General features: G+C 44.7%; 4 protein-coding genes across 5 annotated transcripts; 2 read left to right on the top strand and 2 right to left on the bottom strand.

Moving 5' to 3' along the window:
• Positions 1 to 616: 616 nt before the first annotated feature.
• On the bottom strand, positions 617 to 3,936 carry LOC115672918 (probable CDP-diacylglycerol--inositol 3-phosphatidyltransferase 2). Of its 2 annotated transcripts, XM_030594919.2 has the most exons (11): positions 3,864 to 3,936; positions 3,415 to 3,522; positions 3,193 to 3,277; positions 3,050 to 3,099; positions 2,455 to 2,494; positions 2,259 to 2,303; positions 2,058 to 2,123; positions 1,845 to 1,959; positions 1,710 to 1,766; positions 1,530 to 1,628; positions 617 to 984 (listed from the first exon to the last, which is right to left on the bottom strand). In XM_030594919.2, exons 2-11 carry the CDS (start codon positions 3,479 to 3,481, stop codon positions 925 to 927), a joined length of 684 nt encoding a protein of 227 aa, XP_030450779.1. In that variant the 5' UTR covers positions 3,482 to 3,522; positions 3,864 to 3,936; the 3' UTR covers positions 617 to 924. The 2 variants fall into 2 exon arrangements, with proteins under 2 accessions (XP_030450779.1, XP_056169562.1); XM_056313587.1 differs by lacking the exon at positions 1,530 to 1,628.
• Positions 3,937 to 8,012: 4,076 nt separating this feature from the next.
• On the bottom strand, positions 8,013 to 9,622 carry LOC130134402 (probable BOI-related E3 ubiquitin-protein ligase 3). The gene is made up of 2 exons (XM_056313624.1): positions 8,961 to 9,622; positions 8,013 to 8,856 (listed from the first exon to the last, which is right to left on the bottom strand). Exons 1-2 carry the CDS (start codon positions 9,297 to 9,299, stop codon positions 8,272 to 8,274), a joined length of 924 nt encoding a protein of 307 aa, XP_056169599.1. The 5' UTR covers positions 9,300 to 9,622; the 3' UTR covers positions 8,013 to 8,271.
• A 10,795-nt stretch (positions 9,623 to 20,417) lies between these two features.
• On the top strand, positions 20,418 to 22,255 carry LOC115672462 (heavy metal-associated isoprenylated plant protein 26-like). The gene is made up of 2 exons (XM_030594275.2): positions 20,418 to 20,686; positions 21,646 to 22,255. Exons 1-2 carry the CDS (start codon positions 20,606 to 20,608, stop codon positions 22,027 to 22,029), a joined length of 465 nt encoding a protein of 154 aa, XP_030450135.1. The 5' UTR covers positions 20,418 to 20,605; the 3' UTR covers positions 22,030 to 22,255.
• A 1,678-nt stretch (positions 22,256 to 23,933) lies between these two features.
• Positions 23,934 to 26,593, top strand: LOC130138774 (WD-40 repeat-containing protein MSI2-like). Its single transcript, XM_056313848.1, has 6 exons — positions 23,934 to 24,287; positions 24,635 to 24,958; positions 25,056 to 25,199; positions 25,391 to 25,515; positions 25,770 to 25,865; positions 26,081 to 26,593. The coding sequence occupies exons 1-6, from the start codon at positions 23,979 to 23,981 to the stop codon at positions 26,301 to 26,303; spliced, it is 1,221 nt and encodes a 406-aa protein (XP_056169823.1). The 5' UTR covers positions 23,934 to 23,978; the 3' UTR covers positions 26,304 to 26,593.
• Positions 26,594 to 26,968: the final 375 nt, after the last annotated feature.

The raw sequence follows: 26,968 nt of genomic DNA, 5'->3' as shown, positions 1-26,968 counted from the left end.
ACAAGTGTTTTAGTCTTTCACAGAAACTAACGTTGCATCTCATATCTCGTCTGATACAACTGAAGAATAGCACCTGCAGAAGGTTTGAATCAGTGTGCCCTCACTTTCCTATCGGGACCTCTGGAGGCATATGAAAACGTCTAGTTGGAGCATTTTTACTTGAACTCAAGTCTCCATTATAGGCAACTTTGTCAAAAAGGCTCACCAAGCAATAGACAATGAACCAATGCACGAGGGTTCAAATTGACTGAACCACCTAGAAGGGCCTTCCACTGTTTAGAAGGGGATAAGATTACACAACCTTTGATTATTGATGTGACCTACAGAATCTGAGCTCCCTAGAGCAAAAACTACTAAAAAGAGAAGATGCAAAAGGCGCAATATAAAAACCCCTCAAAAGCTTCGTGTCTTGATACTATTGTAAGTTCATGAGTTTTCCAGACGACAGAAGCAAAGAAACACATGACACAGGAAAGTTCACAGTTGCGATATGAATGAGGCAATTAAAAAGGATGACTATACTCATAAGTATGGGGACTTGTGACATCTGTACCACATCTATCTGGTTATAATCGTATGTAATTGAAGGACAGTAAAATATAGAGCATTCCAAAAGGAAGTTGTAACAGCCGATGCTTCCAAAAAGAAAGGAATCTGTACCAAAACAAAGCTCAGTATTCACAACAGTGGACATTGTCAAGTTGCTAATTATGCAATTAGCAGGCTATTGACTACACGAGAAAGGCGTGTGTTATGCAAGACTGAGTAATCTGTTTCCGAAGCTTTTTGAAGCATACAAGTTTTTTGGCCAAGCAGAAGCATACAAGATAAACGGTTGTTACAAGTCTGCTCTCTAATGGGCAAAATTGAGCACGGATCAGGCGTAAGCTTTAGAAAGCTGCTCCCATCATGCAGAGAAAAGAACTAAGAACCCTGCTTTTTGTTGATGTCATAAAGCACACAAACGTCTGCTGCCGTCTTCATCTACATCGGACAGACAAAAGGACAAGAATTTCAAACGACAAAGATTAGTCAAAACTACATGAAAAAAAAAAAAAAAGATTGGCGTAATTTCTCATATCATGCTATCACAGCTTAAATACAACCGGATTAGAAGGAACGGAAAGAAAAGAATATACTGCCAGTAGAATTGGCTTATGACTGCTAAAGAGACAATTCCACTTAGCTGCAGAGTCAGGTGATGAAAATAGACTGGTAATGTGCAATTGAATTGTGATGCAGACACTAGTCCAGGACCATGTATACATGCAAAGGTCCATAAAAAGGAAAGGAACAGCCAAACAAATCGGATAACGTAATAACTCCAGGAAATAATCTACCTAGGATTGTTTGGACTTTGAGAAGAAAACAGAAATATTAACACACAGGATAAAGTTCTGGCATGTCGCAAAAATACAGAGGAACCGAAAACAATGACTTGCATAGTCAACAAACAAGAATGAAGTTGCATTACTTTATCATAAAACAATTGCGGAAATCGCAAATGATTTGGAGAAATCCCATTCTACCTGTATAACATTGACAGTTTGTTTTATTGTCCATCCAAAAAAGCTTAGAGCCAGTAAAACGAAGAGAAATGGACTTTGTCTGGCTGAGGTCATAAGTACCTGAAAAAACAAATACCAAAGCTTGGAAATAGAAGAATGGCATCAAGAAAGTTTAGTGCAACTGACAAGGCAAGGACATACATCTATCAAATCTTCAGTTTCTTTCTCCGCACGAAGGAATAAAAGGATGTAAAGCACCTACATGATTTTGCAGAAGCAAATCAGGAAATTCAGATATTATTTGTCTAAATCAAATCACAAACCCATCACAAGTACCTCACATGCCACACAACAAAATGCCATAAACATTCGATTTCCATAGTAAGCTTTGAAAAGCCAGTTAGTGCTGTCCTTCACATCCTTGTGACTAACTTTTCCTGTCAAGAAAGTACTGCAGTCCAAAGAATGAGAAAACGGCAAAAACAGCAACCATTGCACAATACCATAAGACATCTCAAGGTAGCCCAAATTAAGAAGATGAATAATTACCTGTACATTTGCAGCCAATGGCTAGCAATATCTAGTGCAAGCAATAACAGGAAAGTCAAACCAGGCCTGCGTAAACATCCCACCAGCAATCCCGATGCTTTCCCCAATTAGTTACTCATAGCTTTTGTAGCAAAGAAAATCAGAACAAAGAAAATCCGCTTTTTCTTTATTTCTCACAGCGAGATGTTTGGGTTCAATTACCTGTACACTTGAGAAAGAATTACCAGCAGACAAGCAGTGCTAATCCTGGAGTAAAAAAGATGATCAAGCCAAACAGCATAATACAGTAAAATGAAGAAAACTAATCAAACCTTCCAGTTCTAAGGACAGGATAGGACAAAATTAATGAATTAGTTGCTCAGAAGAAAATCGTATCATTGGAGGAAAGAGCATTAACCTGTCGGTTACCATGTCCAAAACAGCTCCAAAAGTCGAAACTGTATATTAACAAACAAAATGAATGCACTAATAAAAGTAATGTTTTAAGAACTTCTGAAGCACGTAAAACTTTAGGCAGGGTGAGATCATCATGATATAAGTGTTTCAGGAACATGCACACTAAGCCTCAAGCAATATCCCCCCCCCCCAAAAAAAAAAAGAAACGAAGAAAGAAAACAAATACACTGCGCTCAACATGCACAAATAAATGAAAAGGGAACAGGGAGTAAAATAAAGAGACATCCAGATAGCGAGATCTTGATACTGCAAGGAAATGCTCTGAGTATGACTATTCAAAATGTATTAGCAAAAAGGCATATATCCAATCTTATGGCTAAAAGAGACAATTTTACTTCAAAACAAGACCAGGAACTCCATTCCAGGAATGGAATGCGAAGGAAACTTTCCAAGGACAGATCCTAATATGAGTAGCAGTTTAATAGGTAACATGGCAACCACTTTATCACTTTGAAATTACATTGAGCAAACATTATATCTCAATTTGCAATAATGGAATAATAAAATCAAAAGCAGGAAACTCCAAGAGTGAGCACCTTGGTTGAATTTGCGAGCGCACCAACCATCCACGCCATCACATACAAAGCTGAAACAACAGGCTTGTCAATTCACTCCAACCTTTTGAGTTCTAATTACGCCTTCAAACATAAACACCACATTTAAATTCAAGAAGGCCAACCTTATAAAATAGAGAACCGAGAATATCCTTTTGTTGGAGAAGCATATCGCAAATGCCACACAGTTCATGAGCACTCTTATATAACCTGGCATTTGCACCAACGGGAGTCACTTAAAAAGTCCATTCTTCCAAGCTCTCATAGACCACTTCAGACTTAAGAATCTAAACCAGCAATCAAAATTTACTGAACATCAAAATCAACAAAAAGCGACAACCACCCACCGATTACGTTCGGAATGTAAAGGTACACAGACAATTTCCTCGGTCTCGCCGCCGATTTTCCCGCCATCGGAGCCTCTCCACCGTGACTAAGACGGCATAAAACGGGTCCTGCACTAACATAACCCGTATCACAGCGCCAATCAACAGCACCCTCAACACACACTTCAGCATCGAATCAATCCCGAAGCACACGCGAGACGATACTGCGAATACGCAGGCGCGGGCAATCGCGAAATGCAGATAAAACATCACATCAGCACAGAAGCCCATCAGAACCTCCGCGCCGGATGCGACCCACGAGCAAATTCAAAGCACCCGGTCCAACGGAAGTGACGGGAGCTCGCTCCGTGCTCGATAGATACAGTAAAAATTTCAACTTTCGCGCGGTGACCCAGTTCGGAGAAGGCGCCGAAGAAGAAGAAGAGGAAGAAGAAGAGGAATGGAAGTACCTGAGACGGGGGAGAAACTCAGATTTCGAGAGCCGATTGAAGGAAGAAGAACTCCCGATGCCCCTCTCTCTCTCTCTCTACTGCGCAAGTATTTGTGTACAACTATCATTATTCCTTGCGTGAGACTTAAGGAATTTGATTCGTGACCCCGGATTCCTCGTTATTTGTAAAATGTACCCAAAATGATAGATGAATTTTGCATATAAACCCCCCCCCCCCCTCCGGGTCCGAGGAGGAAGTGTTTTTCTAGCATCGGGGCATGCGTGCGAAACATGCCATGTCATTCGTAGGTTAAGAGCTTTTAAACCTTCAACCCTGAGCTTGATTACATGTAATTCATATGAGTAATCATAAAACTAACCGTGGCACATTTCGATCATGCAACTGATTTATTACTAAAAAGATATTGCGGTATTATACAGATTGAGCATTCAGATTGAATAACTCCTCTTTGATCTAATTCATTTCTTTCAAATATATTTTCTCGAGTTTTTGGTACGGGACAAAATAGATTTTAGATAACTGCATATCTTTCTAATGATTATCAATGAACATATGCGCTCGCACAAAAAAAAAAAGGGTGTATCTAAGATTCGAGGGGTTAGGTGTTTAACGTTTGGTACAAGGGAAAAAAAAATATTGCATTTTTGGCCACACCCACTAGTCCAAATCAAAATGTTCGAGGATGCATTCTAGTATAGAGAAATAAGATCGACATAGACACGGGGTGTGCTTGTTTTTTTTGGGGGTATAATGCAACCATGTCATTACTTTAAGGACCATCACCATTCTAAAGTCTGATGGCAACATTTGATGGTTGACGTGGCAATCAGGAACCCTAGGTATGTGCCTGAAATTAAGAATCAAAGACACTGGGAGCAATCCCGAAGTCAAAAAGTCTGTCTGGAAATAAGACTTCAGAACGACATTGCTGCCAACAAAATCCTTTGCTGATGGAGGTCTCAATGTCGATGTGTGTTCGTAAGCAGTGCAACCAGGTTGAGGCCGGACATTCTGCGTATGTCGAGATAAGTGTAACGAGGAGAGAAGGTTATGGAGCAACAGAGCCGTTCTCGATCCTGAACCTTCGTCTTTAAATCTTTGCTGACTTCTGGCTTGTCGAGTCTGCATAATCTTGCGGCTGAAGATGGATGATGGCACGAGTCAAACACGGATGGAGCTGTGAATGAGGAGCAAGAGACTGCCGGAATAGGAGGACGGATCCGCGGCTACAGGTCGACTAGCTAAGGCCTATGCACCGCGAGATGGAATTAAAGCAGTGTCGAGAGTGTTCTATCAACTGTTCGGGAATCAAAACGGACTCGTTTTGCTCTCCATTTCGACGTCGGATCAGCCTTCGCCGAGTTCCACCGCTCATCATCGAGAACACGTCTCAATTGAACGAGGGGAGCCCAGCATGTCGTGCGTATCTGCGGGAATTAGAATCGAGCATGTGGGAACGTGGCCTGATTGCACGACTTGGTTCTTTCTTTTGTCCTTGCTGCAGGTTTTGCAGCTAATTGCATCCGACACAGAGCTGAATCAGCGCGATTCTATTCTATCAAATCTGGACTTTTCGCTGGTACTATTTCAAAATAATGTCGTATCGGGCCTAACGGGACCTTTCGTATTGGGCCAAGAGGGGCCCAAATTGGTTCTGCCGAAATTCCTCGAAGTTGAATTCGGGTCGAAATTAGAATAAACAAACGAAGAACACATGAACCACCAGCCCCACTTGATTGCCCACTTAGAACTTTGATTGGTCAAATGTAGGACTCCCCATCTTCATCGGATCTCGTCGTGTTAGACGTGCATCCACTCGTGCTGGGTCGACGAATGGAATAGCTCCTAGAAACAATGTATGCGTTTTAGTCACGAACGCGTCAACATGGATCTTTGTTATTATAGCAGGCGATTGATATCAGGACATTACTGATAAATCATCCAAATTCACGTTCTTTAATGAAAAGTAATTCCGCTGCACATATGTCAGTTAGCAAACCCGAACAATAGCTTCGATTTCATGAAAGTGCACGTGTAGTATCGAGATACAGTATGATCCGACATAACCAAGAAAGGGACGGAATCATATACTATTAAAACGAGTTTTAAAATGACCGAAATGAAATCTAATATTTTAAATTACCAGTTGCTCGCAAATTTGAATTTCAACTTTTTTTTTTGGGAAAAAACCACCAAAAACCCCAAACCTTGCCATCTGTGACACATTTACCCCAAACTTTTTTTTGTGACACCAAAAACCCCCAACTTTGCTTTTTGTGACACATTTACCCCAATGTATTTAGTCCATGGGCATTTTCGTCTTTTCTGCTTTTTCTTTTTTTTCCTTTCCGGCGAGGGTCGACCTCCGCCCGAGTCGGGCGAGGGCCGCCCTCGCTCGCCCGTGCGAGGGCTACCCTCGCCGTATCGCGCGAGGGTCGACCTCGCTCGAGTTGGGCGAGGGCCGCCCTCGCTCGCCCAGCGAGGGCGACCCTTGCCGGCGTCGGGCGAGGTCCGCCCTCGCACGGGCGAGCGAGGGCGGCCCTCGCCCGACTCGGTGCGAGGTCGACCCTCGCCGGCGCCAGCGAGGGTCGACCTCGCTCGAGCCCGGGCGAGGGCCGCCTTGCTCGCCCAGCGAGGGCGGACCTCGCCGCCGCCGCGAGGGCCGCCCTCGCCGACGCCGGCGAGGGCCCCCTCGCCGGATCCGGCGAGGGCGACCTCGCCGACGCCGGCGAGGCCCCCTCACGGAAAGGAAAAAAAAAAAAAGCGAAAAGACGAAAATGCCTATGGACTAAATACATTTGGGTAAATGTGTCACAAAAAGCAAAATTAGGGGTTTTTGGTATCACAAAAAAAAGTTCGGGGTAAATGTGTCACAGATGGCAAAATTTGGGATTTTTGGTGATTTTTTCCCTTTTTTTTTTTTTTTTTTGTCTACGTCTTTCTTTTCTTTCCCTAACACATTTTAGGTTTCTGATTTTTTTCCCCCATCGAAGACAAACCAACCATTAATGTCTCCCACCGTACGTTATTATTATTTTTTTAATCGGGGTGCTGTTTTCAATAGTGTCGGTTCTATTAAATCCCGAAATTGCCGGGGGGGCGCCGACGTGGCATTTCCCGGTTTTTCCACGTCGGCCGCGATTTCCCGGAATCCCTCAGCCACCCATCGACGCGGTGAAGAAAAGAGGAAAGACATCACGAGGAAACGCAACCCCCGCCCCCGCCACCGCCACCGCCACCGTCGATCGAAGCGCCGCAGAACAATCCAAAATTCCTGCGCCGTGGGCCCCCCACGGAGAACGCGAAACAGCAGCATCATCCGTCAGCCGCCCACGTCGGATCAAAATCGGGAAAATAGAAAAATAAGGAAAAAAGAAGAAGAAGAAGGACACGAGAGATTTGTACGGAGCGGCAGAAAATAAGGATCGCCGGTCTTTTCCCCCCGTACTCTCTCTCCCCCCCATCAAAACAAGAACAACATCATCATCATCATCATCATCATCATCTCTCTCCGTGTCTCTCTCGCTCAAATCTCGATTCAATGCCCCAACAGCTGATCACAGCCCTTGTTGAGATGCATAGGTGTTCGTAGGGTTGCACCCAAATAAGGACCTGAAGCCCCTCCGTTAATGGTGGTTTGCTCTGTCCTGCATTATCATCTGGCTCCGTCAGAGCATTACTCATCGATCTGTGTTCCCTGCGTGTGTGGATTTAATGGGGGGAAAGAGAGATAAGTCTTCTGCGATTTTAAGAAGTCGGGTCAGATTTTTCTAGCCGCTTTGTTCATTATCATTGACGGGTCTTCATTAATTTGGCAGCTTTGCTCATTTGCTTTTCAGAAGATCACGACCTTTTTTCCGCCCCTTCCCTCTGGACCAGCAGCAGCTCCATTAATGGGATGGGGGAGATGTGGCAAGAAGAGAAAAGCTGGAGACTTTTTTGTATTTTTGGAGTTAGATTATTTAAGTGTGATGTGCCTGTCGACTCACCCGCATCCGGCGCTGCTGTTTGCTCTGTGATCTGCCCTTCCTCTGCTGTCACACTGAGAAAGGCGAAGTGTCGCCGAGTAATCAAATCACCTCCAAAAACGTAAAAAACCAGAGTAGAGAAATGGCAATGAATCCTGGAAAAGGAAAAGATGCTCTCTGTCCTAGAATTCTGTTCATTGATTTTGTCCCCTTTCTTTTTAACTAACACATTTTTCACTCCCTAGAAAGCAGTGACATCAAAAATTTGCCTCCCACCATCACAAAACCAAAAAAGGAAGAAGAAACAAAAGAAGGGAAAATCCACGCACTGCCATTACATTACTGCCACTGAAATTTGGGGTGTCCCCTAGCCCTCTCTCAACCGTCGTCGCCGTCGTCGCCTCCGCTTTTACCTTTCCGAGGGAAGGGCGCGAAAATCAGAGCAGAGCCTCCACAGTGCCCTCCTTAGCCGTTGCGCAGAGAGGGCAGCGATCGAGGAAGCCCTTGCAGGCGTTGCATGAGCACAGGTGCCTGCAAGGCAGGAACATCACGCACGCCGCTCGAGAATTGCACGCCTTACAAGCCATCGTCGTCGTCGTCCTTCTCTCTCTTCTCCATCCTCCTTCGACCCCACTAGTTGTTGTCACTGCCCTGTTCTCTTGTTCCTGCACCTCCCCTGTTCCGGTCCCGTCCCTGTTCGCGCCGCAGCAATAGGACTGTGCGTCCTCTGCTCCGTCGCCGTCGTTGGAACCGCAAGAGGCCCTTTCTCTGAGCTGCTGCTCCAGGGCGATCTTGAGGGACGCGACCACGGCCTCGTTTTCTTGCGCTATCCTCTGCCACGTCTGGGACTCGAACTCGAGCTTCTTCAGGAGCTCCTCGAGCTCCGCCGTCCTCTGCGACGCTTGCGCCATTTCTTGATCCTTCTGAAGCAGCAGGGCCTGCGCTCTTGATTCGAGCCTCTTGACGAGCGTCAGCATCTGGAGCCTCCTCTGTTCTTGCAACACCAATCTCAGCCTCTCGTTCTGCGAGTAGTCCCCAAAATTGAAAGTGAATCCAAAAACTTTCTCCACAAGGAAAAAAATCTACGATGGAACGAAACAAACTGTCGGGCTTCAAATTAACCAACCTGTGATCGGAGAAACTGCTGTATTTCTTGACCCTGCCGATCAATCAGCGTCGCGATGCCTTGAGGATGCGCCATCTTTCTCTCGATCAAGCTCTTCTCCACGCCGTCCTCCGACGTGGGCACGCTCGGGAAGCAAGGACCGTGATGATACTGCTGCAACTGCTGCATGTAGAGCTGTTCTTGCCCTTGCACTTGCCGTCGCTGTAGCTGCACTCTCTGTTGAATGCCGAGACCAAACTGGTTGAACCCGCCACGCCCATTCTGACTCTCCACGATATCCTGCGATCCGAACAACGGAAAGCCCAGATTTTCCTGGTACAGCTGCGCTTGAATCGCCATGTAACAACCCCCCAAGAACCAGAAACCCAACAAAAACGAAAGCAACCAACTGATCACACACGTCCAGCACAAATCTTGCACCAACAAGCCAAGCCCAGCCCTCGAAAACTCCCCGAGAGAACGTGAATGTGGTGGGATGAGAAAACCGCCGACCCCTTCGCTTTAAAGCGAGAGAGCCCCCTTCATATGCATTGCCTGGTCCAACCAACTATCGATGCATGAGAACGTACGGGGGTGGGCTCTGTTTTGCGAGCAGTAGCAGATGCGCTATGACTCCTCCAAGGAACGCATGACAAAAGGGAAAGTTGGAGGATGTGAATGGGGGGGAGTGCGGTATATATAGTAGAAGCAATGATGTTTAGGATCAAACGTAGAGGAGAGAAAATTATAAATGTTGCGTCTTGAAAAGTGCGAGCGAGCTTAGAGAGAGAGAGAGAGAGAGAGAGAGAGAGATAGTGACCTTCTCTGTCGCTACTTTTTCGTCCACTTTTTTCTGCATTGTGGAAAAGGAGTAAAGCAAAGAACGAACGTACGTACGCATGCAGAATTCGTGATTAAACTATCGGGTCAGAGATTTCGCACAGAGAGAGCGACAGAGAGAGAGAGAGAGGCAGTGGCTATCTTTGAACGAGGAAAATTTCCTCACCTTCGATTCAATTCCAAGTGGGTGAGCGAGAAAACTTGCGAGAAAAATTTGGAAAATCTTCATTTTTCTCTGCCACGTCGGGTCACCAAAAAATTAAATATAAATCCCGATCGAAAATCTTTCTAGGGAATTTTTTATGGGGATAATAAAACATTTGTTTAAGGTTGTACGATAGTTTTAGGACAATGAGGGGGGGGGTGTGCTCTCACTGTTAAGACGAGAGGAAGAGTGGGTGGACAAGGCCCCCCAGATTTTGTCAGTTCTGTTTTGTCTTCTTTCCAGTCCTTTTCAACTCTGAATTTCTCCTTTTTTTCCCCCCACCAATTCGTAGTTTTCGCCATGACACCCTTCTTTTCCCACTCTCGGGACAAAACCAAAGTTCAGTTCAGTCGTACCCCATCAAGTGCAAGATAATGATGGTAATTGTTAGCAGTAATGGTAATAAATGGGCCACCGCGTCTTGTTTCTTTTAGGCCATTAGGTTGTTGATAAATAATGGTTAGAGTCATGGAGCCTACCTAGTATGACAAACTTGACCTAATTATTAACTTCCACATAGTGTTAGGCTTATAAGTTATCAACACGATAATGTCAACATGCGCGTGTGCTTCCTAGAACGTCGCAACTCGACCCCAAATTGGGCACGGGGTTAGCATGGAACGGGTTCCGGTCAAAGACCATCTTGTTGTTGCGATTGAATGAAGAAGAAGAAAATCGATTGATTTGCTTGTGCTTTGGAATAACCGGTTTTAGGGATGACGGTCAACCACACCATGCCCACATCGTGTAAAGATTTGTGTTACATGAAATGATTAATGTGTGACTTAGCTAACAACAATGAAACTTGATCCGAACGAGTACATTAACGTGTGTGAATTCGGGCTTCCTTCGGATCTTTCCTTCGTATCGAGGTTAGGTCGACTGGATGAGCTTTCTAAGGCATATCATTCATGCACGGATGTCCTCTTGAAATGAACCTCGTATCTCGTCGTCAAGGACTCTCCATACGGTTCAGTCCGCAGCAATGGAGACCTCGAGTAAAAAATTAGGGTTTGATGGGACACGACAACTAGGTCAACGAGCAGGCCAAACATTGCCTTCAAACGCTGGCTGTCTCTGGCAATACTTATTCAGAGCCCCATTAGTCTGAAGCGCTTCGGAAATGTCCTGGCAACTACAGATATGCTCGTGAGCACTCTGCAAAGAATAATAGAACCAAACCAAAAGGAGTTGGAAAGTCAAGCTTGGAGCTATCCCTTTGACGAGCAATAATAACTCATGTGGAGTCATAGGACAGATCTGATCTTTTTGCAGCTGGAAGTTTAACATAATGTCCGATCATAATAATTATAGAGGCATTAATGGATCAAACATACACACATCTAGCACAAAGCCAGTAGCGACTGGCGTGGCACCTCTACAGGCAGTTTTTATGGCCTTTCCGATACCTAATAATGGCGTTTGTTCGGTGGTTGTGCGCTTAATTTAGACCTAATCTCATTTCCAGCATGTGGGTATGTGGGCTATGATATGATTCTTAGATTCACTTTTATGTAGATTGATGTTTTCATAGTTTTGTTGGCAGAAGGTAACATACATCCCCTTGCGACGCCGGCTCTACTGAAAAAATAAGAATGATTTTTTGCTTTGGTTTTCGGCTAAATGAAGCCGTGATGTCTGGACCTTGAGGAGAAGAAAACCATCCATCCAAACTATTTTACGAGAGTTGTGGTGACGAGTGCCTCAAGGGAAATCAACAGACATCCTGAAAACCATCCTGCGCATCAAAACACGGTTGAGTTCTTTTAAACGATGTTCTTTAAATATGAGTAATAATAGTTATCGAAATGAATGTGCATCTCCCAGGACATTCCTCGACAACAGCCAAATTTTGATTAAAAAGATTGCATCTCGTCCAAAGGTGACGGCCGCTGGATATACAATTTATTTACATTGATAATGCTCGGAATAGATGTGGTCAAGAAGCACTTTTTGGAAGGTTTGAGGATCCTAAAATCATGGCAACATCTCCCCCATCAGCCAAAATGCTTCAGTCCTGTCGAAATTCCTATTCTGCAATCTACTTTTCCAATGTTTATCCCCTTTGCTTTTGGAAAGTGTACGAAGAGACCCCTTTTGATTATCTGACCATAAAAACCAAATTATATACACATATATATAATTAGCAATTATATATGTGTGTGTGTACACTCGTACCCAAAAGTCACTTATCCAAGCGGCATCTTGGAAAGAGCAATTCTTGCTTGCTCCCGAAGAATATGAGAATTTTCTCTTCTACAACCCCCTTCTTGATCTTGGTTACGACTTCCCATCTGTTTTAAATAATTTTCTCCATTGATACATTACTTTTTTATTTATTTCTGTTATCAAATAACAAAAGCCTTTCAAAATTTGAATATTGACACATAAAATCATTTAACATATTCATCGTTTGAGAATCTCGAAGAGAAGCAAAAACCGCTTACGAAAAGCTTGAAATACAGAGATCAATAATGGGTGTAACTATTCCGAGAACCCAAAAGTAAGAGGTTTAACTATTCTGCATTGACTTTTGTCTAAAACATAGGAATGTACGAAAGAGTGTCATAATATGTTCAAGGATTTCGCAACTGATGATTTTCTTCATCAACTATTTAATCAAGAGTCCAAATACATTCATCAACGAAATTCGAAGGATCATTATTTCTTGGACGAATAACTTTGTAATCTCTCTAGCAAATTCAAGAAGCACTCCGGAAGATGATGGTGTTCGTGTCGTGAACGTGGCAGTGGCAGTGGCAATGGTGGTGGCGGGCCATGCAGTGCCCCCCCATTAAAATTCCCACCGCCACCGCGCAGTCGTGGGCGGCTCCTCGGCGGCGAATGGCGCGATCCATGTGAACGCACGAAAAGAGAAGCCTCGCGACAACCACCGTCACGTTCCGCCAACACCTCTCGCCCTCATTGACTTGCTATTTTGTCTTTTGTTATCACGATAACCACCGAGGTTTCTCTCGAGGGCGCAACTACGGCTTTGAAAAAGGAAACGAGAACACGCCGATTTCTAAAAGGACGCCCGAAAGTCTTCCCTCGTGTAAACTTCTCAACCACTTTCTCGTTGACGCATTGCTCGAGTCGTCTCCTCTGGAGTCTCTATCCCCATCGCCCGAGTGAGGAAAAATGAGGAAGAACACCCACGTAGAATTACTACTCTTTATCCTATGATTCCATGTTGTTGTTCACTGGCCCTTTTGACCTGATGAACCCACGAGGAAAAAGAAATGGTTCGTGATGCGTCCCTCTCCATTGTGAATTCGAGAGAGTGGGTTTGAAATCCGCTTTTCGATTAGTCTTGATTCGAAAAGATGCAGGCATTGTTCCCTCACGAGTCGCACTTTGCAAGATCGACCCTCTCATTCTAGGGTGACGGAGGGATCGTGCCGTTCGAGCCTCTCTTTTTTTTTCCATGCTTTTTGATTCTTGCTTGAGGACCGATGTGAATGTTTTGGAACGGGGATGTTTGCCCGAATCTACTTTAAACTGGCTCGACTTACATTACGAAAGACCGATCGCGGAGTTCGAGGAGCGGCATGCCCATCGCATCACTCCTATTGGCCTAGTTTTGGAATCAAAGGTTTGTACAAAACGCTACAGGAAAATCTGTTGCGATGGTCGAAAACTCGAAAGTAATCAATTTATGTCGTCAACGTTGGGTCATGCACACGATGTTCCTTCCCTGTTTCCCCTTTTTCTTTTTCTAACATGGCAAAGATCCTTTGGGATTATAGTCTTAGCTTAGCTGGATTCTCGCTTTGCCCCGCAGCATGGAAAAATAGGGTTGTGTTGTGAGGTTTGACGGTCTTCAGATCTTAATGCAGCTTGTGATTAGTACTGTTTTCCTCCGACGTACGTAATTAAGTATTAAACTTCAGAAATGCTACCTACTTAGTCAAGATCAACGACAGATTGAGGGGGGTCTTACAAGTTATGTACTAAACCCCTAAGTTTTCATGTGAATGATCTCGTGATATCTAAGCTTCTGCTGCACCTGCCACTATTGTTGAAGGCTCCCCTCCCCTCATGTGCTCTCGGCTTCTTGACTTTAGACTGTGGCTTTGATTTTCCCGATTTCACTTCACTCCCCTTCAAGGACAGGACATGGATTTCTCGGTGTCTGACAGAACTTGTCAAATGAATCTAGGCCATTGGTTGACCTTGACCCCATAAAGGCGAAAAGCTAGAATCAAACGACCGCACAAACTTTTCCCTTCGGTCCAAACAACCGCGTGGAGACTCTATCTTGGGAGACCAGTGATTTTCGATTCGCAATGTCTTTAACTTTTTATAGAAGGTGAGCTGTTCCATCCGGTTGGTGTCGTTCAAGGACTTTGGTGTTTGGTGTTTGCTCATCGGTTTTAGTGGCTCCGAAAGAGACCGGAGATGGTGGAGTGACCGGAGGATCGGGAAGGGGATTAGGGACCGCGGCCCGTGCGTGATACGGAGTTTGATTGATGCACCCAGCGATGTGACCCCGGTCTTATTTGTTAATACACGTCTCTTGAGAAGGAAAAATTATGGGGTGATCGGAAGAGATAAGCGCCAAGTAGGTCCCATGGAATCCAACGGTGCCATGCATTGGGTTTTACATGCATCAAGATCACGCAACAACGTCTCCTTCGGAATTTAGCATGTAGACTTTGTCTATGCAGAACTATTTGGCCACGTTAACATGATTATCATTCGCTAACTCGATGCTAAAGAGTAATCTCCCATTTTGTCGGCCAATGACGGAAAGTGTGACCGACGTCGACCGTATTTTTTTTTACCGACACGAGCAAAAAAACCTAGATTTTATTTTTCTTTCTCTTCGCTTTCCTACTTTTGATTCATCGGGTTTTTATAATATAACAAGCCGAACCTAACTTTTTCTACCGGGGGCCATCTCATCTTTTAATGAAGTCTATCTCCCGATCTTGGGTTCGTCACCCGGAAAGGAAAAGGAAAGAAGACGACATGGCAGACAAACAAGGCAGACGCTTTGACCACGCACTAACCCCGCTCGACGGGTCGGATGGTGCGAAGAAATTTCACTCCATCTTCCTCGCGATTTTCTGATACGATTTGCTGGATCGAGTGGCCTTTCACCAATTCCCAATTCTCGCTGCTGCAAAGCACACACGTGGAAGCAGTTCCAGGCCCTGAGTCACGAGTTCGTAAGGGAGGAAAGTGGACAGAAGACGTGGTGAAGATGATGGTAGAACCCCCCTCCACCACCACCCTCCATAACTTCATCTCTCCTGCATTGAATAATGACGAAATGGGGTGATGAAATGGGGTGGAGAAGATAATGGGGAAGGTGCATGATATGGATAATTTAATCGACTGGTGCGTGTGGATCATTTAAGGGCACGAGTGAGAAAGTTCCAGCATGAAAGTGTGATGCCATTAGCTGGAAAAAACCAAAGAGAACTTTCCACTTCTGGCTTTCGCTGCCGCCTCGCACATACATAATTTTATAGAAATAATTGTCTAAAATATCATAAACATATTATACGGCCTCCAATTTGATCATACAATTTCCAATTCGGTCGATGTAATAACCTTTTGACAATTGTCCAGTGTAATCCGTCCAGTCAAATTTAGTTCGGAAATCACTTACATGATTGTCTAGTTAGTATCAGCCGGCGGCTGACGTGGACGATATTAAATGAAATGAGGTTGTTCGCAATTTTTTAGATTTTCTTCGCTTTTTCTTTTATTTCCTATTCTTCTTTGCCAATCGTCAGCCATGAGCAAGGATTGCAATGCTCACCTAGATCCTCGCCGGCCAATCCGGTAAGTAAAAGGAAGAAAGGGAAAGGATAAACATTATGAAAAAATTCCTCGAATAACGTAATTTTGAGCCCCGTCGGATCGCTGGTCATGCCCCCATAGACCTGCTAGTGCTAACTGGACCACCACGTCAGCAGTTATTAGCTTAAATTGGCCGAAATGTTTATAATGAATAATCATCAAAAGTCACGTTTGGCCAAATCAAAAAATTTAGAGCTGAATCAGCGGAATCTCTGACTTTTCAAACCATACGCATCTCCGCACGACCCAGCATAACGCTGTTATCATGATCATTATCATTACTACACGACCCGTCGTGTTGATAACGGGAGGAGACAAAGGTCTTCCATTTCCTTGTTCTTTTTGAAGGAGGGTCATCATGACAAGACAGTGTAAACGAAGGGAAAATAGTGGCGATAATGCTTCCGTCTTTTTCCAACTTCAACGCTCGCGCATGATTGGGCCCAAAAACAAGAACACGCACAAACACAGACACGTTCCTGACCCCGATACACGAAGAGGGAAGAGAAAGGAGTGTCGAAGAAGCCGGGTCGACGTGCAATCCGTGGCGAACGTGACCGGTGCGAACAGACCCACGTCACCGTCGTCATCGTTCTGAGTCGGACACCGACACACGCTACACTACATTACTGTTGGTCGTGAAATCCGCCATTTTGTTTTATACTTTTAACAGTTCGATACGGGTACTGTCTTCCTTTTTGGTTTGGCGCTCTTTCGTTCAATGTCGTACGAGAAAGCAGCAAGCGAATCCGTTTCGTGTTTCTCTTTTTTGACCGCTTTGGGATGCGGTAAAGACCGCGTGGCTGACCCCCCCAATAGCATGCAAGTCTCTTGCACTTTTTGGTCTGTCGTTGGGGTATGGTGTGTCTGGTTTTGTCCTGCGATTTTTTTTCTATTGCTTGGCTTGTCTTTCAAGCAAAGATTCATCAGAGAGGAGTTTTCTTCGTTCTCGACCTGCTGTGCTGTTTCCCATGTCCTTCGTCAGCTTCGGAGAAAGCTCCAAGCTCGCTCCAAGCTCCACTGTTACATGCACTGACCATTCACTGTTCTTGTCCCGTTTTCTTGTCATTTGGGAAAAAGGCTTTTTGCTGCTTCTCCTGTTTTTACGGAGGAAGAACGGATTTCACTTGCGTTTTTCACCTCGTCGTGTACGAAAAGGAATGCGAATACCAAGAACTGCAAACTGATGATGATGAGGATCCCACGGATTGAATTTTAAGTCCAGCGTCGTAATAGATCTTGTAATATCAGGCAGGAACGGTTCCATTCGTACCCGAAATTGCCCGCTCGACCTTCGCAATTCTGGCAACGTAAACGTTTCGATCGGGTGGGCTTCTCAAGCTTAGGCAGACTTTCCCGAGGCTTTCAAGCCCATTTATGGGGTCGCGTCTTGGGCCTGAGATTGGGCCTGGGCCTTCTTTGCCGCAGAATTCCCTAACCCAACCGAATGACTAACGGCAAATAACGCTTGTTTATCAAATTTAGGGGGGGGGGGGGGGAAACAAAAATAAAATTGAAAAATTCCTCGAGCAAAACTAAAAATGAGCGTTCACTCGACCACGCTCTTCCAGTTCCAGAAATGGGCTAGACCCGGCCACCACAATTGGATTGCTACTTAGATTTTTTGCCCCCTCAATTTCCTGTAGTCACTTGTACGATCGTTGAAAAAGTATATACGTATTAATCTAGTATATTATTATGTATTCGCTTCGCGATTACTACTCATCGCCCGATACTTTCGCCTAGGAAGGAAAGTGCAACGGAAGCCCAATACCTTCACCATGAGCTTAAGTCTGAATCTATCAATAAATCCAGTTGAACTCACATTCGTTAAAAAAAAAATTCAATGAGTTATGAGTCAATTTTGATATATTAACTACTCTACAACACATAAATTATTCGATGTGGGATTCTTTTAACACAACTCACAAATGCATCTCCACACATCTGTACATAGCTTTTTGTTGATTTAGAGACATTGTTTGTAAGTTTCGCTGGAGTTTTGACACATAGTCGACTTGTTTCGGTAAAATAAAAGGTTTGAAAATAGAATTCCTCTTGAATTTAGGGCAAATGCCATCGAAAACCCTAAACTATGCCTATTGTGATATGTTTATCATAAATGTTTTTTTGTGACACCAAAAATCTCAAACTTATACATGTGTAACGCATTTATCTATCCGTCAAATATATGTCAACGAGAACCGTTAAAAATATGCTTGCATGGATGCCGGAAGGCAAATAGTGTTGACGCGGCGCCCGTGCGACATAAATGAAATAAAAATGACGTTATTTTGTCTAAAAAATCATCTATCGGAACCTTAACGGAAGGTAAATGTGTCACGTATGTACAAGTTTAGGGTTTTTTATGATACAAGAAAAAATTTTAAAGTAAATGTGTCATGGTGGATATAATTTAGGGTTTTTTGTGACTTTTTCTCCCACATTTAAATGAGAGCGGTCATGAAATGTAAAGCAAATACGAGGCTAAAGGGATGGGTCGTAATTATTACGGAGAACCCACATGGCCTATCTAACTTTTATATATTTTTTCAGTAGTACCGTTGCATGTTTGCGACTAAGTACGATAGAAACTAATGGAGGCCCGTGTGGGAGTTACGACTTTCGCGGAGCACAAGAAGTTGAGAGATGCATATATGAAGACAATGGCTCGTTAGTTACGGACGGTGACCGCTCGAGCATTGACTCCTCCTCACCTCCTTTCTATGATTCTATCTCGGCTACCTTTGGCTTTCACGTTTCGTCCACATATTATCTATCTACCAACAGTAAGCGCTAGTCCCCATCTGCAAAATCGATGTGGAACATTTTGGTTTGTTCGATTTGACAACGGAGAGGTAGGGTTTGCTGTTTGAGGTTGAGGGAAAGGGATCCTAGAAACAGTGGAGAAGAAAGGCAATAGATTGACGAAGATAACGCGTGAAAGGAAGCCCGGCCGACAGGAAACAAAAGGATCGGATCACACCGAGAGTTGTTCAGTGTATAATGATGACAGCAATATGTATGGTTTTTCTCGGCATCGTCAGTGAAGTAATAATTATGGATAAGCGAGATTTGGCGTTGATGATCTCTGTCCTAAGTTGACACTTAGGTCCGAGAAAGAAGAAACATTTGGAGATGATAACGGTCTAGCAGGGTAGGCACCGATAAATTACAGGTGACAACACTTGTTTATTTTTTAGGAGTGTGCATGCATGACATTGTTCCGAGAACTATTTCCTTGCTGTCAAAATTTTTAGCGTGTGTTCTCGACATTTTCTATGTGGTCGTGCGCGTGTGAGGGTTTGACATGGTTTGGATCCGATCACAATGCATGAATGCACGCACCTAGAATAAAAAATACGGGGAGATTGCTATGGTTGTATAACGAGAGTCCAGTTGCCGACGATGACATGACTGCTATATCGGCAATTTCCAGCTAAAATTAGTTGTAAGGTTTACATTTGGATTTCGTACAAGGGTGCAGAACTAAATTGTCGGGATTTTGAAAGTTTACGAATGAATTGAATCCGCACAATAGATTTTCTGATCGATTTGGGTGGTTTTCCTCGAAATAGTGCCATGTACCTAGTTTTGGTGATGGGTTCTCTGATGGCTTAATGGGAGTGGGGAGACAGGACTCGCCTGCTTCGGACATATTGGTTGGGAGTGGTGACGGGCGACGGCTTCTTTGCAATCTTAAATCTAGATATCTCGCGATAGGTATAAGACTCTCGTTATAATATCTTAATAGAGTAGTAGCATCTGTCATCGCATCCAACCCTTTTTAAGGGATAATACAAAAAGGTTATAATCAGAGAGTTTTATATGATATATAGGTCGCGAAACTTTCTTTTTTCGTCGCGAACCATCTTGACCATCGCCGATGTGCTTAGTCAGTTAACTACTGAAAAAAAAAAAACTACCTACGTCGCGTTAATAAAGGCGACCTCTGTAAGTTAAAAATCGCGCAATCTTTATTTATCCGGAAATGCAATCATTAACATCGGAAGAAAAAACGGGAAATAATACATCTATGAATATATTGAGACTGAATCAAGCGCCACCATTACCACAATTGAACGTACAAGAACCAAATGCGCTGTGGAATACGTTATGTAAACCTAGCAAATATTTTCGAAGATTCTCTAAATGTGCAACTAACCATTTTCAATTGAAAAAGGGATCCTAGAATAATTAAAAGAGGGCCCGGCCGAAAAGTTAAGTGAGAGTTACATTTCGATTTCGATTTCAATTTCAATTCCAATTTCGATTTCGATTCCCTCGTGGGACCGACCCGCATCCGAAGGAGAGACAGGTAACGACGCGCTATCTGAACGCGCGTGACAGCGAGCGTGGGCGCCACCTTCCATTTCCCTCCAAAAACGACCGGGGACCCACTGACCCACTCCCCGCTTTGGGCGGTGCCATGGCCATGTGCTTGACATCTCGAAATCCATCCCTCCGAGGAGGACACGTGGCGCGCGACCCACCAGGCCCCAGCCGGGCAGGGACGGACGGCCCAGATCCGTGCGTGTTCCGACTCGTGAGAGTGCAGAGCTCTGCTGAACTTCCCTATAAAGCACGGAGGGACCCCCTCCTCCAGAGTTGAAAGAAAGAGCCAGTGTCTTTGCGCTTCATCATTGCTTCGAGCTTCGCGTCTTCACTGTGAATTGATAGGCACTTGAAAGTTGGGATATTTTTCGGTGGTGTTGGTGTTGGGTTGTCATCGATTGGTCTCGTTTCGAGAAGTAAGATTTGCGCAAACACAAGCGCGCCCGCGTTTGAGCAGAAGAACGCGAGAGAAATGGGAGCTCTGGATCACTTCTCCGACCTCTTCGACTGCTCCGGCGGCAGCTCCAAGCTCAAGAAGCGCAGGCAGTTGCAGGTATACTCGCAGCCCTCGACACTTTCTTCTTGTTACCAAGTTACACGTGTGTTCGTTTATGACGATGTTATGAAAGTAGAAGAGCTCAGTTTTTCAGTTTCTTTGAGCTTGGTTGATGGATCTTGACGAGCTCAGCTGTTCAGTTTCTTTGTTTGTGTTGATGTGCTCTCGATCAGTAGATCTAGGGACTGTCTGTTGATCTGGACTGGAGATTTAAAAACGATCGGTGATCTTGCTGAATCTGGTTTTGTTGTGCCAGTGAAGTGAGTCCAGAATCTTTGATGATATGTGTCGCCTTTCCTGGGTTTGATCTCTTTCTTGGTTCGCATCTAGGCCAACCCATTAACGCAACGCGAGAAACAACTGCCCACGAGCTTGCCACTTTCCTTCCACTCGGAAACTCAAGAGACTTTCCGACCACGTTGCTGGTCTCAGATTGGCTTTTGGGATCAACTGTTTGGGCAAGTGCCGCTTAGATTATGTTTCCATGCCTTGAAAAAAAAGAAAGAAAAAGAAGCATGAGTTTCCCCCTTTTTAACACACAAAAGCAAAAGCAAAACTTCCACCGCTGTAGATGTTTTCGTCCACTGGACAGAGCCTGAGCAGGAGCAGAGTCCACCTGAATGGAATTAGATTAATCCTCTCCCCAGTTTTAAATATATATTACTCGATACTAAAGTATCTCGTGCCATGTGCACTTGCGGTTTGCAGTTCTGTTGTTGTCTGGTAAAATGGATGCTTCTTTTCCTTATGTATCTGTAGCAATTGTCAAACATGACTTTGGATTCAAAAGTTAGTCCTTCACGATTAACCCTGAAAAACAAATATATCGAGCACTCCACTAGCATTTTGGCGTTGGAAGTTCTTGGGATGTAGAAACTCAGATGCAACTGCATCGATAGCATTTCATTGTTCAATATACTGAGCCGGGTTTGTGCGTTTGCTGCAATTTGAATCAGACCGTGGAGGTCAAGGTGAAGATGGACTGCGAGGGGTGCGAGAGGCGGGTGCAGCGCGCGGTGGAGGGGATGAAGGGTGTCCAGCAGGTGGACATCGAGCGCAAGGCGAACAAGGTCACGGTGGTCGGGTACGTGGACCCGGGCAAGGTGGTGGCGCGCATCAGCCACCGGACGGGCAAGAGGGCCGAGTTGTGGCCGTACGTGCCGTACGACGTGGTCGAGCACCCGTACGCGCAGGGGGTGTACGACAAGAAGGCGCCGGCGGGCTACGTGAGGTACTCGCAGGATCCGCAGACGAACCAGCTGGCCCGTGCGAGCTCCACCGAGGTCCGCTACACCACCGCGTTCAGCGACGAAAACCCGACCGCTTGCGCCGTCATGTGAACGTGATCCCTGAAATCAGATGCCGCTCATACTTTGCTTTCCTCGCGGTCAAGCTGTGCGAATCTGTAAATTGGTAATCGTGTGATGTGTTGCTGGTTTGTCTTTTGCCCTTTGTTTCTGTTCTGCCATTACTAGGTTATGTAGGATTGAGATACTGAACAAGCTCGTCTATTACTTAAACGGGGTCCTCTGCAAATGACATATATATGTTTTGGCATTATCTTCACATCAATGACGTCCATGGCTTTTACCTCTTCCAAAGATTGGCACCATCTCATGGAATGTTGGGTAGCAATGGGAAATATCTCGTCGCTTTTCATTTGGCCAAATCTGACGAAACCCGTGTGCGTCAACCTCCTAATCCCGACATAAGTACTACTTGGAAATTGCCACGTCAAATTTTTTTAATTTCGTATCGTGCCATCAAACACGCATTTGATAAGATTAAGAATGTTGAATGATAGACGTACCCTTTCAACACGAGTGGTTTCCCTCGTGACGATAGTTTAAAAAAATTGTTTGAAGGGATAATAAGTACCCAAAAGCACGAGAAAATAATATTGTGTACACAAGTGATTTTCACATCATATTTACACTAGCCCATTTAGTGAGCCATACGTGTCGTTCTTGGGCTCACCCGTCATAACTTGGCAAAGTCTCTCTCCTCTCTCTTTGCGGTCTCTCTATCTCCTTAAGTCATGTGCTCTGCTCTGCTCTTTTTCCCTCCCGACTCTCAACAAAAACTTGGAGGATAGATGAGCAGGAATTTGGAAAATATGATATAGGCGATGGGGGAGGCAACGGACGAGGCGGAGGCAACAGCGTGGTTCACCGGCGAGGGTCGCCGAAGCTGGCTAGCCATCAGGCATGGCCAAGCCTTCTTCGGATGTCTCAATCGAGCCAAGGCCAAGCAACTCCTCCTCCATATCTCGGCAAAGCCACGGCCGAGCCTTCTTCAAATCCTTGCCGAGCCATGGTCGAGCCTTTAGAAAAAAATGCAACTAGGGTTGCAAAGTCCTCGCCCATCTTGGGCAAGGCGTAGGCGGCCGCCTTGCCCAAATCTGGACGAGGCGAGCCTTGCAATGGCCTAGCCGGCCACGAGCGAAGGCAACCTTGCTCGTGGCTGGCGAGGCCGTGGCCGCCTTCGCCCGCGGCATCGCTTGCTCGAGAGAGCAGAGCGTGTAAGTCAGGAGGGAGAGAGAGGCCGTGAAGAGAGAGGAGAGACTTTGCCAAATTTTGATGGGCGGGCCCAAGAGTACCACTCATTGAATGGGCTAGTGTAAAATATGACGTGATGTCACTTGTGTACACATTATTTTCCCAAAACCACAAGTGCTTTGATATGAATGCATTAGAATTGCGATATAGAATTTAAGAGTACGTTTTGCTTTACGAAAAATGAATGATTTGAAAAATATTTTTCTAAAAATGACTGCTCGTATTACTTACAAAAAAGAATGAAGGAAAAAATATTTTCGTCTTTTCATGAAAAATATTTAAACGTAAATCGTTGTCAATAATGAAAATAGTTTTTATCGACTAATTATTTCAAGCGATCTTGAAAAAGTATTTTTCAAATCGTTCATTTTCGTTTCACGAAACAAACGGAGCCTGAAAAGGCTCAATCAATATGAAAATGATCAAAAGGAATAATCGCGATTTAGAATTTAAGTTCTCAATCAAATGAAAATAAGTCAACAAGTTTTCCATGCTAGAAAGTCAAAAAAAAATAAAGGTGGAAAAAAAAAAGAAAAAGCAAGATGATACCGGGAGGTGCTGGGCCTTAGTAGCCGAACAGTCGGCCCATCATCCCCGGTCAGCATAAAGCCCTCACCAACAAGTTTTGGCGGGAAAAAGCGGCGCCACAAGAAGCGCGAACACAGGAGAGAGAGATAGAGAGAGAGAGAGAGAGAGAGAGAGAGAGAGAGAGAGAGAGAGAGGGAGCATCCATGGCGGAAGAGGAAAGCGCGGAGCTGCAGCAGCTGGAGGAGGAGTTCGCGGTGTGGAAGAAGAACACCCCGATCCTCTACGACCTCGTCATCTCCCACGCCCTCGAGTGGCCGTCCCTCACCGTCCACTGGGCCCCGCTCCCTCCCCGCCCCTCTTCCGCCGGCGACCACCCTCCCCTCGCCGTCCACCGCCTCATCCTCGGCACCCACACCTCCGACGGCGTCCCCAACTTCCTCGTCCTCGCCGACGCCCTCCTCCCTTCCCAATCCGATGGCTCCGGCGAGGAGGACGCCGCCGCGATCCCCAAGGTCGGTCCCCTCGGCACCGCGAAAATTTTATTCGGCTCTTTTCGGTTGAACAATTATGCGGGCATTGCTTTGCTGAATCACGTGGTGTTCGGTGGAACTGTTGATTTTGTGTTGTTTTATCTGGAGTTGGTTGGTGCGTTCTAAGTGTTCGATGTAATTCCCACCTTTATAATTCCTCTCGTTGTTCTAATGAGTGTCGAGCTGCCGCAGTTTCACGACTGTTTCTCTATGTAAAGCTGCTGTATGCCGCCGGTTTTAAGAATGTGGTCAATCTCGCTGTCGACCATGCTGGAGATTCTTGAATAGTACTGTCTGATGTTTTTCCCTATCTTTCTCACTGGTTTTAGGTGGAGATATCGCAAAAGATTCGCGTGGATGGGGAAGTGAACAGGGCGCGGTTCATGCCGCAGAATCATGATATTGTGGGTGCTAAGACAAATGGTTGCGAGGTTTATGTTTTTGATTGTTCTAAGCAGGCTGCGAAGCAGCAGGAGGGTGGGTTTGATCCGGATTTGAGGTTGACGGGTCATGATGGAGAAGGCTATGGATTGTCTTGGAGCCCCTTGAAAGAAGGCTACCTTTTAAGCGCGTCCCATGATAAAAAGATTTGTCTCTGGAATATATCTGCTGCGGCACAGGATAAAGTGCTCAGTGCAATGCATGTTTTCGAGGTAATATATGATAGATAGGAGTTTGGGCTTACCAATCGTCGTATGACTTTGGTAGTTTTACCAAGTATTTATGTGGAGATGGAACTGTCATTTTTAGGCTCATGAGACTGCGGTTGGAGATGTGTCTTGGCACTTGAAGAATGACAGCTTATTTGGGTCTGTCGGTGATGATTGTCAATTGATGATCTGGGACTTGCGAACGAATAAACCCCAGCAATGTGTCAAAGCACATGAGAAAGAGGTTAGACAGCCATGAATTTCCTTCAATTCATTGGTTTTTGCTCTTGGTTTTTTTGCAAAACACCTTATGTTTATTGTTAATACCCTGACACATGTAATTGGATTTCTTAGTGATTATATATGTTTACGTTGTGATCGTTGCGTAGCTAATAGATTTGCAATTAAAGTATCTTTCTCATGCTTTGTTCCCAGGTGAATTCTGTATCTTTCAACTCGTATAATGACTGGATTCTAGCAACCGCGTCTTCAGACACAACAGTTGGACTGTTTGACATGCGGAAGCTCTCCACACCATTGCATGTCTTTAGTAGCCATGAGTATGTTCTTTGCCCACGTGATGGATCTGAGACTTTACTGTATCATTAGTTTTCAAAAGATTGCAGTTTTTATGTGCAGCCTATAGAACTTAAAAGCAGATTTAGATACTTCGTATTGGAGCTGTAGAGGGTGTCGTGTTTCTTTAAGATTGATTTTACCATGACTAGCTTCATCCTCAATACGCTAATGTTCTACGTGATGGCAAGAGACTAGGGCTTGATGTCTCCTTTTCACTTGGAACTGTATCTTGCAGAGGAGAGGTCTTGCAAGTAGAATGGGATCCTAATCATGAGGCTGTGTTAGCCTCTTCCTCGGAGGACAGAAGGGTGATGGTCTGGGACTTCAACAGGTACACTATCCACGTGTTGGTTCTCAACCTAAAAGTTACTCATATTACTCTCTCTCTCTCTCACACACACACAAAAGCACGCACTCACACACTCTTCCCGCACGAGATTATTACTACTGGTTGATTAGCTATTAGCAGTAGCAGCAGCAACTCATATTTATCTAATTGCTTTGAATGAGTAGTACAGAATTGTCACATTTGCATGTTCAATTTAGGATTGGAGATGAACAGCAAGAGGGAGATGCAAGCGATGGCCCTGCCGAACTGCTTTTTTCTCATGGGGGTCATAAAGCTAAGATCTCAGATTTCTCATGGAACAAGAACGAACCATGGGTTATCTCAAGTGTGGCTGAAGACAACGCTGTTCAGGTTTGGCAAATGGCTGAGAGTATCTGTGGAGATGATGACGACATCCAGGCCATGGATGGATATGTATGACATTAGGTACAAATGCTTCATAGAAGTTTCTTGGTTTGATTTTGTTTCGGGGCCAAGGGAGAATTTTTACTTAACTTGCTAATTCTACAATGCTTCACGAAGCATTTTTTTTCAGTCCTTTTAGCAGCTTAGATGGAAGATATACTCACTGGCATGATCGGTTTGGTGTAAATCAGCTTATGTGTGAAAGGACGAGCTCTTTGGATGTGGTTGAAGTACGTTCTTGACCATTTTCTGTAGTAATTGGTTGAGTGCGGCGGATAACTTGAATAGTGACGTGTTTCCTTTGAGATGGCCTGGAAGGTGTTATGTCTCAGACAATTGGAATTGGATGAGTGGAGGAACCTTATAATTAACCTTTCTCTCCCTTGATTGCCTAAACATGAATTTTGTCAAAGAGGCTATGATCAAATATGGCATGAGAGAGCGACCTCTAGATTAACGTGATGAAAAATGGATCTAAACAGATTTTATGTGGTTGCTTGAACTTAGCAACATGTCCAATGAAACTGATTGACGAACTTTTTTTGAACTCGACCGCACTCCTAATCCGACGAGACCTTGGACAGATAGCGTGAAGGAGGATGCATCTTACGGTGACTTGATAGCGTTTATCTTCACAAAGAAACTGATAGGCTGCCTAAGAATTCTTGTTACATATTAGC

Source organism: Syzygium oleosum, unplaced genomic scaffold (genome assembly GCF_021117445.2).
Source record: "Syzygium oleosum isolate NSW1041296 unplaced genomic scaffold, Sole_v2.1 Sole_v2.08, whole genome shotgun sequence".
Taxonomy (NCBI): domain Eukaryota; kingdom Viridiplantae; phylum Streptophyta; class Magnoliopsida; order Myrtales; family Myrtaceae; genus Syzygium; species Syzygium oleosum.
The sequence above is the reverse complement of the archived record's forward strand: the minus strand, read 5'-3'. Positions and strand labels throughout refer to the sequence as shown.

What these genes read in the sequence shown, in the direction of transcription:
- LOC115672462 (XM_030594275.2), top strand. Translation starts at nt 20,606, where the DNA reads ATGGGAGCTCTGGATCACTTCTCCGACCTCTTCGACTGCTCCGGCGGC. An exon ending in AGAAGCGCAGGCAGTTGCAG is followed by an intron (nt 20,687 to 21,645) that starts GTATACTCGCAG and finishes AATTTGAATCAG; the next exon opens with ACCGTGGAGGTCAAGGTGAA.
- LOC130134402 (XM_056313624.1), bottom strand. Translation starts at nt 9,299, where the DNA reads ATGGCGATTCAAGCGCAGCTGTACCAGGAAAATCTGGGCTTTCCGTTG. An exon ending in AGCAGTTTCTCCGATCACAG is followed by an intron (nt 8,857 to 8,960) that starts GTTGGTTAATTT and finishes GACTACTCGCAG; the next exon opens with AACGAGAGGCTGAGATTGGT.
- LOC130138774 (XM_056313848.1), top strand. Translation starts at nt 23,979, where the DNA reads ATGGCGGAAGAGGAAAGCGCGGAGCTGCAGCAGCTGGAGGAGGAGTTC. An exon ending in GTGCAATGCATGTTTTCGAG is followed by an intron (nt 24,959 to 25,055) that starts GTAATATATGAT and finishes TGTCATTTTTAG; the next exon opens with GCTCATGAGACTGCGGTTGG. An exon ending in ATGGTCTGGGACTTCAACAG is followed by an intron (nt 25,866 to 26,080) that starts GTACACTATCCA and finishes TGTTCAATTTAG; the next exon opens with GATTGGAGATGAACAGCAAG.
- LOC115672918 (XM_030594919.2), bottom strand. Translation starts at nt 3,481, where the DNA reads ATGGCGGGAAAATCGGCGGCGAGACCGAGGAAATTGTCTGTGTACCTT. An exon ending in TCGGTTCTCTATTTTATAAG is followed by an intron (nt 3,100 to 3,192) that starts GTTGGCCTTCTT and finishes CTGTTGTTTCAG; the next exon opens with CTTTGTATGTGATGGCGTGG. An exon ending in AAACTGTCAATGTTATACAG is followed by an intron (nt 985 to 1,529) that starts GTAGAATGGGAT and finishes TGTCCGATGTAG; the next exon opens with ATGAAGACGGCAGCAGACGT.